The 14,656-nt window shown below is 43.5% G+C and overlaps 1 protein-coding gene across 1 annotated transcript; it reads right to left on the reverse strand.

Annotated features, from left to right (window-relative positions):
* Positions 1-3,756: 3,756 nt before the first annotated feature.
* TMEM272 (transmembrane protein 272) lies at positions 3,757-11,691 on the reverse strand. Its single transcript, XM_026053333.1, has 3 exons — positions 11,648-11,691; positions 6,556-6,638; positions 3,757-4,160 (listed from the first exon to the last, which is right to left on the reverse strand). Exons 1-3 carry the CDS (start codon positions 11,658-11,660, stop codon positions 3,798-3,800), a joined length of 459 nt encoding a protein of 152 aa, XP_025909118.1. The 5' UTR covers positions 11,661-11,691; the 3' UTR covers positions 3,757-3,797.
* Positions 11,692-14,656: the final 2,965 nt, after the last annotated feature.

Below are 14,656 nucleotides of genomic sequence, written 5' to 3' on the forward strand. Positions count from 1 at the left end.
TTAGCAATCTGCAGCCCTTTGCCTGAAAAGCCAAAACATTTAGGCTCGCTTACACCGGCTGTTCACATTTCAGGATCTGCGACATTTAAAACAGTTCTTGAAATAACCTAGAAGAGCTTCTGCTGCTGCCTTTTTTTTTTTTTTCTGCACAGTCACCTTGTAGTTTTTAAGTCAGATGCCTTGGGACATCATAAAGCTCAGAGCAAGTGCTGTGTGAGAGAGATCTCTCTCCCCTCTACGCCTGTGGAGAGTTCCTATTTCTGCTCCTGAGGATATTAAGCCGATGTCCGTCTTTACTCTTTTCTTTAAGGCAGCAGGTAGGACTTCAGAGCTGTCTGAATTCTGCATTTGGATGGAAAGACTGAGACATTTATCTCTCTGGCTGTGGCTTTTAAAATAGCTGTGGGAAGCTGCTCCTCAGAGCTTTCCTACATTATGCCAATTCGCAAAGAAGGTGGAGTAGTGGGAGGAGAAATTTAATGTGGGCTATAAAATGTGCTAAGTGGAATTTATTTTATGGTTGCTTTCTTTGCACATGTGGTGTGTATATGTCTACAGTCTGTGTGGTGTGTGCAGAAATGCCTTTGTATCTTTATATTACTAGATTTCCGTAGTGCACACAACCAGCAGTGCACAAGCTATGTTATCAATTGAAATAACCATTTTTTTTTCTTTTAAAACCTAGAAATAGATCTTTGCTTTTCAAGAAAGGAAAATGATTTAACTAGAGTGTTTATAGCTGATTTCCTCCATTGTAGCAGTACATTTATGAGACAAAAAAAAAGTTTAAGCATATATTTTGTTCATTTTCCAGAAATAATTTATACCACTGTGACTGAAAAAAAAAAAACAGATATTTTTAAATTTTCAATTTTAGTCTAGTGTCAAAATAGTAAATATTGTCACATCTAGGTGTAAGTTTTATTTTCAGCTATTCAGCTTCTGCACTTTAATGTCTTCAGCCACTCACAACAGTTTGTAGAGGGAATGTGTCTAAGCCCACTGGGATACCATCAAGCTAAGAGATTTAAGCAATTTAAGAAGTAGCTGTTTGCAAATTAAGACGCTGTGGACTTTGTCCAAGTTCCTAGATTACCCCAAATCAAGATAAAATACTTCCACTTAGATCCAAGCTTTATTTTGTCTTCGGAGCAGCCCAAGAGAACTTATGCAGTTAATGTTGGATGTGGAGAATAGTGGTAACTCACTAAGCCACTGTGACCAAGTTCACCAAGACCAAGACCAAGTGACCAAGACCAAGTTTCAATCATTCTTAATCTCCCTTGAAAGACACACAGGCCTCTAGCTCATAATTGTGTCACAGACGTTTCATAAATCACCACACGTTTGACAAGCTCCTGTAACTGTCCTCACAGAGGCACAAGGAAATTGCAAGGCAATGTGACTTAGCTTAAGCCTCTTCTGTGGTGGGCTCAGCTAAAATCTCCTCATGTTTGCTCAGGCAGGAGTGCAGGCCTGGGCACTTGCTGCAAGGTCACGGCATGTGCCGTGACATGGTCATCAACCGAGAAACATTTGGTGATCAAGGATGCTCCTAGCAGCATTTTGCAAGAGGAGGATAATTTGTACTGGTGTCCTACATACAGACTACATCTAGTTAATTTATTGTTAAATTTCCCTTGCTGTCTCACCGAGTTTAATTTTCGTTTTCATCGCTGCTCCAAGCTTCTGGATAAATTCCTGTGTAATGTTCAACAGCAGCTTTGTGTGCTCAAATGATGGATGGCATTATTCCTGCTCATACACAATTTCTTAAACGCTTTGGTTTATCAATGAATGAGAGATGCTCCCCACTGAAGGTAAAATCAGCTAGATCAGTTCAGAAGTGAGCACCGAAGATCTGCCTGTGTTGGAAGCCAAGAGCTCGGGGCTAAGAAGCCAGCAGGTATGTGGGCAGAGAAGGAGCGGATCTGGGCATCTTGGGTGCAGCACCATCACAGAGGCAATGGAGAGTGTGGAGTGGAGCAGCTCCTGAAAAAGCACAGCCTTTGGTTTCTTCCAGACACTGTCTGATGCATGTGCATAAAGAAAAGGCTGCCGTGGTTGCATCTCCCTGCATCCAAGTGTGCTTTCCTTGTTCAGGAACTCCCACTTCCAGTGGAGCGATGCTCCACTCCCAGCAGATTTTCCCATCTATCTTTTCTCTAAGATTAACCTTCTGCAGTTACCAGACAGCCTTTTATAATAAACATTTCTTAAAGCCCGGGCCTGAATTAAAATCAATATGGACTAAATGCACTGTTAGTTAACTATGCGGTATCTGCTGATATTGTGGCTGAGGTCTGCTGGTTCCCACAAGCTTTACACTGCTCAGCCTCAGACCCAATGTGATTTACCAGATTGCTGAGGTTATGTCAGAGATCTCACCCTTCCAGGGGAGCACTTTATCTCTGATAGATTTCTCTAAATAAAGGTTTTGGTTGTGTAGGATTTAACTGAAAAAAAAATACCCAAAACACACATCTAGTTTCTTGTTTAGGACTGTCTTGATGCTTGTGTGGTGGGGATCCCCTCCACTGTCACCATATTAACAGAACTACATGAGAAGAAAAGCAGAAAGAGCTCTCTATAGCACACTCATCACCACACAGTCTGCCAGGACCAGTTACGGGCTAGTTCCATTACGTGCCACAAAACAATAGTCTCTACATGAGGCTGCTTTTAAAGTTGACACTGCTTTAATGTTAAGCTTGGACTGCTTGACTTAGTAGGTGCTTTCATTACCCCTATCCTTTAAGTATAGACTTCCATATATGCAGCACCAATGTGAACAAATCAAACATAAATTCACATCACAACCAGAGAAATGCCGTAGTAAACGTGCCCTTCTGAAATTTTCACATTCCCCCACTATGTGCCATTATCATTTGTTATACTTAAAAAGCCAACATAGTCATTTTTTCTATACACTAGATCTCAATGGCCTGACAACCATCTTTGTGTCAATGTGATACTGAGAAATAATCATTGTACAAAAACGGGGGAAGAGGAGCTACCCCAGGCTGGGGAATGCTGCAGCACTGATCTAATATTCAGTAGGTCTTGGCTTGGTTCTTGCTTCTGCTGAAGATTTAGAGTGGCCTTAGCTCAGTTTCTGATGTATATTCATCTGTTTCAGCACCAAAGAGGAATGCATAGGCTGCCTGCTCAAAGTTCAAGAGACCTTGGGGACATATTCAGGCCATCTTTTATAATGCCCATGTTGCTATTACAGCTGCTTACTGGCTGGTCTAACACCGGGGTGAAAAGCTCTCTGGTGAGCATCTAAGTAACTGCTGAAGTCCATGCACTATGCAAGGTGGCCTGAATACAACCCCGTATCTCTACATGCCTCAACTTCCTCATCTTTAGTGCGTGGCCAGTGATGTACCTCAGCCAGGCCATGGAGATATTCAGATCCCAGGGAATCTGCAGAAATGCCTGCTTTTATAGGCAAAGGTATACTCTGATGAATTAAGGAGACCTGGTTTTAGAAGAGTTTGTCGTCCACAGGAGCTTGCTGCAGAATTTGGCAAGCAAGATAGAACATCCAACAATTACAAAAGGGGTGTAAAGTTAGAAGGAGTGTACCCTGGCATCTCTAGCAGCAATTTTACATGATTATACTGATCCTAGATCAGCTATTTCCAATGTAACTGTATTTTGCAATTTCCTCCTGCAGTTGGCCGCTATCTTACACATGTACAAGTACAACACAGATGGACACAGGAGTGAATTATTGCCTTTTCTTCTTGTACAATCTTTCTTGAACATCTAGGCCTTTATTTCTGTAGCATTTAGTCTTCCTCAGAGGAGTATCTCTGCCTGGAAAAACAATATATGCAGCAGCTACAAAAGATAAGGAGAAAGAGAACAGTATGGCTAATGATGAGAACACCTACAGAAAAAATGTACAGGGTTTTATCACAGTAATCCTGAGGCTGGTGAAAAGGTGGGATGAAATTTGGCAGGTACACAGAGAACACCCAGTAGTTCCCTAGAATGAACCAGAGGAAGAGGAAGAGGCTGAGGGTCAGGTGGATGTAGTACTTGTGGGCATTCTGCCTCCAGGGATATTCGTCATCATCGTCGTCATCAATCACAACAGACTTGGAAAGCAGCTGCCTCATCTTGGTTGAGTCGTACAGCAGGAGAGTCACCTGGAGGCATTGGGGAAGAAAAGAAAAGGAACAGGTTAGCCATGGAAATGCTGAGCCCCATCTGGCCACTGCCAGATTGAGTGTGGGGAAGTCATATAGGAGGAAGCTGAGGAGCAACGAACTAAACAGATGCTGTGGAAAAGAATGGATTTTTTTCCCTTACGATTTATCCACCAGCGAGATTTAGGCCAAATACTTGGAAAAACTTGTCAACAGGGAGGATGGGAAGGGATGAGAACGGATTAGATAGGGAGATGACTATAGCCTCTGCACTGGGGACTTTCTACAAACAGGTAATAGGAACTTCTGAATGACTTGAGTAGGATTTTCCTACTTTGTAGGACTAGGTGTTGTAACTCAAATCCCCAGCTGTCCTACTTGGTGGAAGTCCTTTTTTAGGTACTCGGGTTCCCATGCAAGACTCCCTGGAAGTAGATGTGTCCTTGGGAAAAGGAAAACATTTCCTGAGCTAGGGAAAAAAAAAAATATATGGATCTATGTTCAGATTGGTTTGGATTTTAGTCCATTTTCAGAGGCAAGGCCTAGTGCCAGGATCCAGGGCATCCCGGGAACAGGACTTTCTTGCTCTTTCCCATTGCAGTTGTTCAGCTGTGGATAAAAGTTTAAATATTTACTGGAAAAATATACTGGTTTTCCTAGCCCAGTGGTGGGCACACTTGCCTATGTTCATGAGAAACACACATTTATGTCTAACGTGGGCAAAGAAGGGGGTTTCCCCTTGTATCTCACATCTCATCAGAGTGCTCAGGCTGGTTGGCCTGTTCAGACCAGCAGAGCATGTTCCTCATTTCAGGAGATATTTTCTTGTCTGTGAGTCATGTTCCTGACACAAGAGAGCCCACTTGGACAGTGGGTCTGAGATTTTCATATGGGGAGGCCTGTGGCTTGTATGGAAGATCCATAATATCTCATGAGCTTTGAGGTGAGCCCAGCACATAGGCAGCCGCCTGCACTCAAAGACCATCGTGCTCAGCAAAGGGAATGGGGTTTACAGGCAGGTGAGTATGGTTATGAGGAAGTCAGGGAAACCTCTCAGGTGGATTTATGGATCTCAAATGCATCTAAACAATTTGGAAAGGATTTTTGATTCTTTGTTGGCATTTATAGGTTACCAGTGCCTTTTGAAAGGATCAAGATACTAAAGAAATGGATGTGGAAGCTACAGATCCATGTAGATGTGAGCCAAAATGACTAATGGGGTCCATAGCAGGACAGTATTCTTTTAAGTCTTAATCCAGGAGTTCAGGTTAGGCAGACATACTGCTTAGTCACAGTTTCCATAAGGTAATACTGAAACCAGTGCAGGCTCATGTTTATAACAGAGGGTAAACCTGAGATAGATGGAGTTTATCTAAAAGACCTTGCCTCAAAAGATGGCATATGAATTAGGTAAACCAAATTCTTCTGATCTCATGTATTGCTAGACTGCAAAATGCCCAGTCCTGCTTTCATTGATGCCACATTCAAACCATTATTTGATTTCAGTAGGAGTATTAATTGATCCATCCACTGTCTTATTTAAGATAAGAAAAACTGATTTAAATCACCAATCGTTAATACATGGTCAACATTTTTGAATGAGGGTTTCAGTTCATTCACATGAACCTCTTCTTTCAATTCTGATTTATTTTTTTCCTAGACTGCTACTAAATGAATCTTTGACTGTACATGAAGATTAATGGCATGATCGTATAACTTTGCATTTGCCAGTAGAACATATAGCATTGCAAATTCCTTACAAAAAGATTAAGCCCTTTTTTATTTTTCTCCACTTATTTACTGCCCAAAGGCCCTCATGGGGGATGATTGCTTTCCCAGCCAGACTGCAGTCTGGTTACCACTGTGTAAAGCTGAAGCCTATGTAGAGACTTGCAGAAGCACTTGCAGTCAGCAGTGAACTATCATTTGCCCCACAGACTATCCCATTTTAGCTTTGTAATACCCAAGCTGTACCACAGATGGGGATGTCTCTGCCCACCAAGCAGACTGACAGAAAATATATAGCTGAAAATGAAGCAGAAAGGTTTGGCAGGCTTGAAGGATTGCTTGGGGAAACAGGACTCCATTTGCCATGGCCCTCCATGATTTATAGCTGTTATTAGCAAGGATGGTAACACCAATGATGTGTGGATCTCCTAGACCCACAGATCTAGGGGAAAGTCCCACCACCATGCGTGGGACAGCACTGAACAAAGCTCATTGGAGCCTCACTTCACTGATATGTGCTTTCAGTGCTGGGACAAGCACGGTTCGGTCCAGAGAGCTGTCTTAGTGCTGCCTGCACACAGATTTCTGCAGCCCCCATTATGCCCTAACTTCAGCATGTCAAATTCTAATCACACAGAGCACTTTTCACACATAGAAAGCACATTACCTTTAAGCTGCCAATCACACCGCCCACCAACAGATATAATGGGATTAGTGGCTGAACTGGGCAGTCTTCCAAAAACTTCATTCCTGAATAGCAAAAAAAATTAATAATGCTTATTATCTCCAGCGATCACGCAGTGCAACATGCTGTGCCACAAAAAGTAAAGATGCTGCAAGTGAGGTGTTATTATGCCCAAGCCTTGCACCCAACAGGGGCTGAATTGAATGAGATTTGTGCCTGGCATTACAGGAGCGAGTGTCAGAAACAAGAACAGGGCAGGACAAGGAAGAGGGAGCAAAAAGGCTCACACAAGCTTGCAGCATCTGAGCCATGTACACAGGTATATTGGCTTCAATTCTTGCCTTTTTATTCAAATAACTTTATTTAAATAATAAACTTAGCTAGTCAGGAATATCTGGAGGAAGCATAATTTTCGTCATCAGAAATGGAAAATTCCATTGAAATTCAAAACTGTTCCTATAAATGAGGAATTCTGAAGAGCTACTGCTGGGTCTTTCCTGCTCATTAACTCCCATGAGTGGCAAGTTCCTGAGTCAGATGCCCTGAAACTTGGGAGGCAGAGCCCATGGGAGCTCCCGAAACGATTCTAGCTTCCCAGGCAGCTCATAGGGAACAAGAGAAGAACAAATTCCCAGGATGTTTGGGTTGCTGGAGGCTTAAAACACTGGTTGTTATGGAGCCAGGGATCCTGGAAACCCTCAAATCTACTGCTAGAAAGGGAAAGCTGAGTAAGTTTTAGGGTAGGGATTTTATGGCAGTATAAGGATAATGATGGCATTTGACACTGAAGCTTGTGATAGAGGTCTGTGGCAGAGAGAGTCATCTGTCCAAATTTAGATGTCTGCAATGCAGGCATCCCTGTCTGAACTAGTTTCCTCGACTCTCTTTATAGTCAATAGGGAGAAATAGACACTTCTAATATCCAATTCATCTCGTCCTAAGATAGGCATTTAAAATAGGTCAGATGAACTGTGCCCTGAAAGTGCCTCTTTCTCTATGTAACTGCACAGGGAATCCAGACAGCCAGCTGTAAATGTCTGAAGTTAGCTGAGATGAAACCCCTGCAAAAGTGTCCTTCCTGTTAGCATCTTTAGTCAATTTTTAAACTATTGCACTGCAATTTTACAGTTATCGATCTTATATTTCAGAAATTTTGCTTATCATTTGCTTTTTTGTTTGATATGTGATTTGTTTTCTAGGAGGATTTTTGACTTTTCTCTGAAGCACTTGGGTTATCTAGGCACAAGATGCTAAAAGCAACACACTGGTCTAAGCATCTTTCAGGTAGAACATCTTACCCCTATGTTCTGGATTATGACTGAACAGGCAGCACAGGGTCAGAAAAAATGTACTTTTTTTTTTTTTTTTTTTTTTTTTTTTTTTTTTGCCTTCTTTTGCAAGTAATCCTCCTCACACTGGCATTTTGTCCACCAAATCTACTGCTCTTACTGGTCCAGACATTGATGACATCCTGTGCACCTTTTATAGTGTAGTGTAGGTGTTGTGGTTTTTTGTTTTGTTACTATAGATATAATGTTAGTCACAGGATGCAGGGATGTGTTTTGTGGTCTGCTGTGTGTAAGGGCCGTGGAATCCAACGAACTCTTTCATACTAAATATCTATTACAAGCCTTCCCGCAACTGAAAAGGACTGGACTTGGACTCTGTGCTTTCTTGTGCCCCTGTTCCTACGTGGTAATTTTTATCCATTTTGCCACTACCAAACACCGAGGGTCATTCCAGGACTTACCCAAACTCCCAGCTTTACAGATTGGGCTGCAGGGAAGTCAGGGAGATTTAAATCATTTTCAGGAAGCAGCTGCCAGGGTTTCCAGAGCCCTGGCCCTATAACAGCCTGCCACAAAAGCAGCTGGCTGGGGATTTCAGGGAGGATATTTCAGTTTAGGAACCTGGGTGTTTTCTATTTCTAATGTATTACTGAGATTTTGACTTGAGACAGAATTCAAGTTGCCAGTGTTTCTTCATGGAGCTGAGATTCTGTTTCCCAGGCAAGTGTATTATAGAGCCACTTCACACATGTGGCATGACAGTCATCAGCCCTAGGAAGGATTTGAATGACAAGTAGTGGCATTTAGTAGCTTGGGAGGTATTTTCAGGTAAATATGGTGGGGGAAAAAATGTGGTGAAAAGGGATAATACAGCAATAATTGAAAAAAATACAGCAGTGTGGGTGAGTAAGAAATATGTTGACTGAGATACAGTTGACTGATGGACACTAACACTGGGCATGTTGTCCTCTGGCTGTTAATGGTGGGAATAGATGAACCATGAGAGATCAGAGTTTCGCTTCTTGCCAGAATGCTCTTTCCAATGCTGTCTTGAAGCTGCTAATACACAGAATATGAGAACATCCTTCAGACACTATTGGGAGCACTTGAGAGGTAAGGAGTTATTTAACTTGGTGTAGGTATGAGGAGTGGTATTGAGGTGCTATATCTGATGTAGGAGATGCTCAGAGTTCCAGGTGAGTATCTCACCATACTTTCCACTTCTCACTGATCTTAAAAATAATGTGAGATATTCCTAAGAAATGTTATTTAGAAGTCCTGGATTCCAGAAGTCTTGCTGTTAACTTGCATGATAGCTGTACCACAGTGTAAATGATGCCTTCCTACCCCTATTTCATAGCTCAGTTGTATTCAGGCTGGCAAAATGCTGAAGCTAAAATCCTCTTATAGGATAAATAGCAATTCTAAGTCATAGATAAGCATAAGAGCCTAAGTGTTGAGGTGTAACAATTCAGCACATCTCCCTACTTTCTAATTTCTCCTTAATCCCAGATGAGAGGTCCTTAATTCCTAATTAGGACGCCCTAATCAGTGTCCTACCACAGTCGTCTCTGGGACTCACAAGGGGCCAGATAAAGGAAGCAGCACCAACCTTTAGCTGAACACGATCTGGGCAAATATAGATGCCTATAGCTAGACTAGTTGTACAGATGACCTTAAAAGTCACCTCACCCTAATGCAGACACCTAAAAGAAGTGTCTGTTTGTCTCCACTGGCTCCAAGGGAAGCAGAGGGTTGCACTTGCATATGTGCACAGTCCTAGACCAGGTAGGATGCATGCTGCCCACAGCATCTGGACATCCATAGAGTTAATTTGCACCATTTTTCATTAACAGTGAGAAAGATCTCAAGGACACCAATCTGTAATGACTGCAAAGGTTCCCAAGGACAAGACTTAAAAATAAAAGTGATCCAGATAGACTGGAAAAAGCTATCCCCAATCTGTGAGGTAAAGTCAAGCATCGCATATAGGAGAAAAATATAAATAAAAAATTAGAAAGATCTGATAGGGAGCAGCATTGCCAAAAAGCATCTGGACTTACAATGCACCGTAAACTAAATTGGATTCAATGAGCTGGTGCAGAGAGAGCATATTTCATATTTGTGGGAATCCTGCCTGTTAAACAGAGGAGCTAATTGCTCCATGCTCCTCATTCCTGAGGCCTCAGCTGCAGTATTGTGCTCTGTCACATGTTTTTGAGGGGAAAAAATAGTTATGTTGGCCAGAGGCCAGAGGAGAGAAGCAAAAAATCCCAAAAATCTATAGAAACAAGGCCCTGCAAGGGCAGCTTGAAAGAACTGGGTTTTTGAAAAGAGAAGGTTGAGTGGGGGTATAACCACAACCTGCACCTACTTCAAAGCTTGTTGTGAGTGACCAATCTATCTTTGTGACCGTGGCATGTAGGGCAGGTTGTAATCTGTTTAATTTGCTATAGGGAAGATTTAGGTTGGATATAGGGGAAAATATTTTGACTACGAGAGCCATAAAATGCTGTAATAGGCTCCTTGGGAAGCTCTGGAATTTCCTTGAGGAAGGACAAATCAGGCATCTGTCAGAGCTGCCATGAGCATGCAAATCCTGCCTGCAAGTGGACGTTGGCTGGCGTCTCTATCAATTTTTCTCAAAGTGTGTATTGCAACCCCAGGGAGGATGTGAAAGGCCCAAAGGAAGAAAAAAAGTGCTAGAAAAAAGGTCTTAAAAAAAAAAAAGAGAAAAAAAGCAGAAAATCTATATAAATGATAAAGAAAAGACCATGCCTAAGAAAGAAATAAGAGCCTTATGCATTTTAAAAATGTATAAAATTATGCAGCTGATAATACGTGCTCTTCCTTTCTTAAATATTTAATATGGAAATGCAGCCCACAAATCCAGCCCTCAGGGGTTCATGCAGACACACTTTCACAAAGTTAGGGAAAGAGCAGGCTCGATGATCTCTTCTCCCCCTCCAGCCCTGTGCATCTAGGATTCCTGCAGTGCAGTTAATACGGAGGAGATCCAGACTAACAAAATCTCTTCAGCTATCAGATTCGGAGAAGAAACCAAAACTTTGCTAAGTGTTGGTAGCCTAAGTAGCAATTGTGCCAAAATCAGTGCTCTAGGGAANAAAAAAAAAAAAAAAAAAAAAAAAAAAAAAAAAAAAAAAGAGTTAAAATAGGTTTAGGGCTCAGAACTTCACCATTAAAAAAAAAAAAAAAAAAAAGCGTTTCAAATGATGCAAAAATGAGCAATGCAAAAGCAGAAAATTCAGAGGGATGGTTAAATTCAAGAATGTTAAGTATTGTTGGGTATGAAAATAAATCATTAAGGCCTCCAAACATCCTGTGCCCTGCCTGGTACTGAGGTGACACAGTGACAAAGGTTTTAAGACAAACAAACAGGCTCAGATTCAAGAACTGCTTCCTCCCTGCTGGATCGTGTGTGCTGTGATTCTGTGTCTGAAGCTACAATATTAATACACAGTTTTAAAGGGATAAATATGAGAACAGCTGATATTTATAATGCTAGTCTGATTATGCTTATATGAATCACTGGTACTGGCAATTTAACCACCTGAGACCTGTATTCTCCATAACAGAATCTCTGAAGGAGAATTTAATGATTACCCCAAAACAGTTAATACAGTTACATGAGCAAGTCTACGGCAAGACTACCAGCTGCTATAGATCCAATTATTTGAATAACTCGTCTCCCTCAGAGGTTGCCTAAACCTGCCACACAGAGCCAGGGAACTTGTATTTTTACATTTCTTTCATAGTCAGCTTACCTGTGAAAGCCATGGACAGTGGTAGAGCCAGGAAAGCAAGTAGCCCAAATATAAAACAAGCTGTGGATGGGGGAAAAAAAAAAAAAAAGAGTGAATTAGAAAAAAACATCATTACATCATTCCTGAGGGTGGTTGGAGCTGAAAGAACCGAATTTAGATGCAGTGTTTTGCAGATGCTTTTTGCACATGCAGCTGAGGAGAAGCAACAGGGTAAGAACATGGCGTTAATTGTGCATCTTTTGGGATGGCCAGACCCAGCAAGGGGGCTGTCTCTCCCCCAAAACTCAAGCTTCAGTTTTCAATTGCTACACTCCTATTCCGTGTGCCAGCAGTAACAGGAGGAGAAAGACAGACTGCTTCTGTTGCTGGTGTTTCTATTGCAATGGCAGGTCCTGGGCGCTCGCTGCCGCAGCCTCCATTGGCAGCAGGGACCCTGGCAGGTTCCTGGGCAGCAGGGAGCAACTTTGCACGAGCTGATCCATGGCAACTGCTGAGCCCTGATGGTTCGCGCAGCAAACAGCAGCTTTACTGCCACATCCCACTCCATTCTTAGGGAGAGCCAAAAGAACCCGGCGCCATTGCGGGCACGGATCCTTCTTGGCGGGCCTGGCTTCCTGCCCATGGTCATGGGAGCCCTGCTGCGAGGAGCCACCCCAAGACACGGGGTGTCACTGCCAGGCCCGGCTCTCTGCGCCGCCGCGCAGGCAGCTCGGCCTAGTGCTGCGCTCCCAGAGAGCCTGCCCTGGCTCAATGGCGTCCTGCCCATGACCGAGCTCTTCCACACGCTCACAGCCTCTTGTTAGGCAATGCTGCCTGAGTTTCACCTCTTTGCATTTCGTGCCAGGCACTCTTGCTATTACATCCTCTGGAGTTTCAGTTTCATATTCTGAACCTGCGTTTAGTTTCATATTCTGAACCTGGAGTTTCAGTTTCATATTCTGAACCTGCGTTATCAACTAGTTATCAACCTGCGTAGTTGATATGAACTAGTTATCAACCTGCGTAGTCAACTAGTAGTTGTAGTCGTAGTTTGGCTTCTAAACACGCCTGTGAATGTTACCTTCAAATAACACCCAATTTATCTATTACCCAAACGAGCACATTTCAGCTATGCAGGAGCAGCTTCAGCTCCACCATTAGGGCCCTCAAACCCTCGCTGTCCCTGTGTAGCCCTGAGAGCAGAAGCCACCCCTCTGCCTGAGGCTTTATATCCCTCCCCGGCTTCTGCCTGTGCTGCCTGGGCAAGGGATAAGGAGCAGGGAACAAGGAGCCTGGCAGCAGGAAAAATTATGTCACTTCTTAGTTGTGCCCGTGCTCCCTGGGGAGGGAGGGCTCGGCAGGGCACGGAGCGACGTGGCAGGACGCATCCGGCACCCACGCATCCGGATTTGCATTTCCTTTAGCATCTACCCAACAGCTCCATTTGGAGGGGAGAAATGGGAGGTGGGGACCACTCACACGTTGGGAGGAGAAGATATTGGCTCATTAATTCCCTTCCCTGAAATAGTCACTGGGAATGTATCTATTCATCATCTCCCCATTCAGCTTCAACCTCTTAGTCCTCAAACTGGAGGGGCAGATGTCCAGGCTGGAGTTTGTGTTTAGCAAAGTGGGGCTCTCGGCAATCGGTAATGCTACCGAGAGCTCAGCAGGTCCTCATGTTGCTGCTCGCAGCACTAATGTTTGGTTTCCCCCCAGAAACTGTGTGGGGTTTTCACAGAAATCTTCCCTGCTCAGGACACACACGTTCTGCTGGGATTTGTCTGGATTTTGCTGCCCCGTTCTGGCGTGACAGCAGATTGCTGGGGAAAAGGTGGCTTGTGCAGGGCGGTGAGGAGGGCACAACTCTGCAGAGGGGAAGGTGGTCCCCAGGCAGCTTCATGCTGCCACTTACGGCATTTCTGAGTCACTGATGTCACCTCATGAGCCAGGCAGAGGAGTCTGAGGATGTATTCCCAGAAAAGGTTGCAAGAAAAGGCTGGTAGTCACAGGCTAGGTGAGGGAAACATTTCCTGCCCTGGCTCTGAAGAACATCTATCCTGAGAAGCTGGTGTTAAGGCTGCATTTTCAAGCTCCTGACAGAGACTCCCCATGCTCTTCCACCATACAGCAGTAAATGAACACTGATGATCTAAGCTGATCTGAAACTTCCAGGCTTCATTTTGCTGCCTTGATTTTTCCAAGCACCTGGAAGTTTCACATTGGCTTAGGTTCTTGTGGGATTTTTGGAGGTAATTTATGAGTGTAAATCCTCACCTACCCACTGTGCTTACATAGCAGGCTAACAAGGATGTACTACTGCCTACTCAGGAGAGGACTGCTCTGGATGCAGTAATAAATGAAGTGTTCTATGCATTAACCATCACTCCCAAAAGCTGTTTGTTCTATGGACTGCCAAGCTTTAGCCATAAGTCTATGTCTGGCCACAAAAGAAAGGATTTCTTTGATGAGATGCTGTCACCTCGCAGACTAATTCTGCAATTATCCCAGAGTTTATCTGCGTGGGCAAGTTGAGCAAATCTTCTGGGCATTTGAGTGCCAGGGAAAGTGTCACTGTATTGGGTGGGCTTCCGCAAAGGGATGGAGAAAAGGCTTGGTGAAATACTTTGGAAGAGAATTAAATCAGTGCAGCTTGGCCAGATGAATAGGAGAAAATAGCAACAGGTTCTGAGCCCTAATGAAGAACTGTGAGTGACCCAAAGGGGAGAGAGATGAGAAGGTGAACTTGAGTAAAAACAGAGATTGAGTCGACTATGCTCAGCAGCTGGGGGATTAAATGTTTGGAACAGCCATCCCCATAGAGCTCTTGTCTCAGGGCAAAGCCCCAGGGAGTGTGAGGCTTGAAGGCCAAACCCAGCCTCAGGAGTTCCAGCTGCTTGCTGTGTGCCATTATGTTGGGTTAGGAAAGGTTGCAGTGTGATGAAACAGCTCTTAGACACCCAGCAAGCTATGCCAACCCCGTAACTCCAAGGATGTAAGTGCCTGGTTCCAGCACTGACTCCAGTGAAG

Source organism: Nothoprocta perdicaria, unplaced genomic scaffold (assembly GCF_003342845.1).
Source record: "Nothoprocta perdicaria isolate Ctin4 unplaced genomic scaffold, notPer1 scaffold_98, whole genome shotgun sequence".
Lineage (NCBI taxonomy): Eukaryota > Metazoa > Chordata > Aves > Tinamiformes > Tinamidae > Nothoprocta > Nothoprocta perdicaria.

Bases quoted from the DNA above. Each gene is read 5' to 3' on its own strand.
- TMEM272 (XM_026053333.1), bottom strand. The intron at 4,161-6,555 runs GTAATGTGCTTT...CAATGCCTCCAG, and splicing joins GTGTGATTGGCAGCTTAAAG to GTGACTCTCCTGCTGTACGA.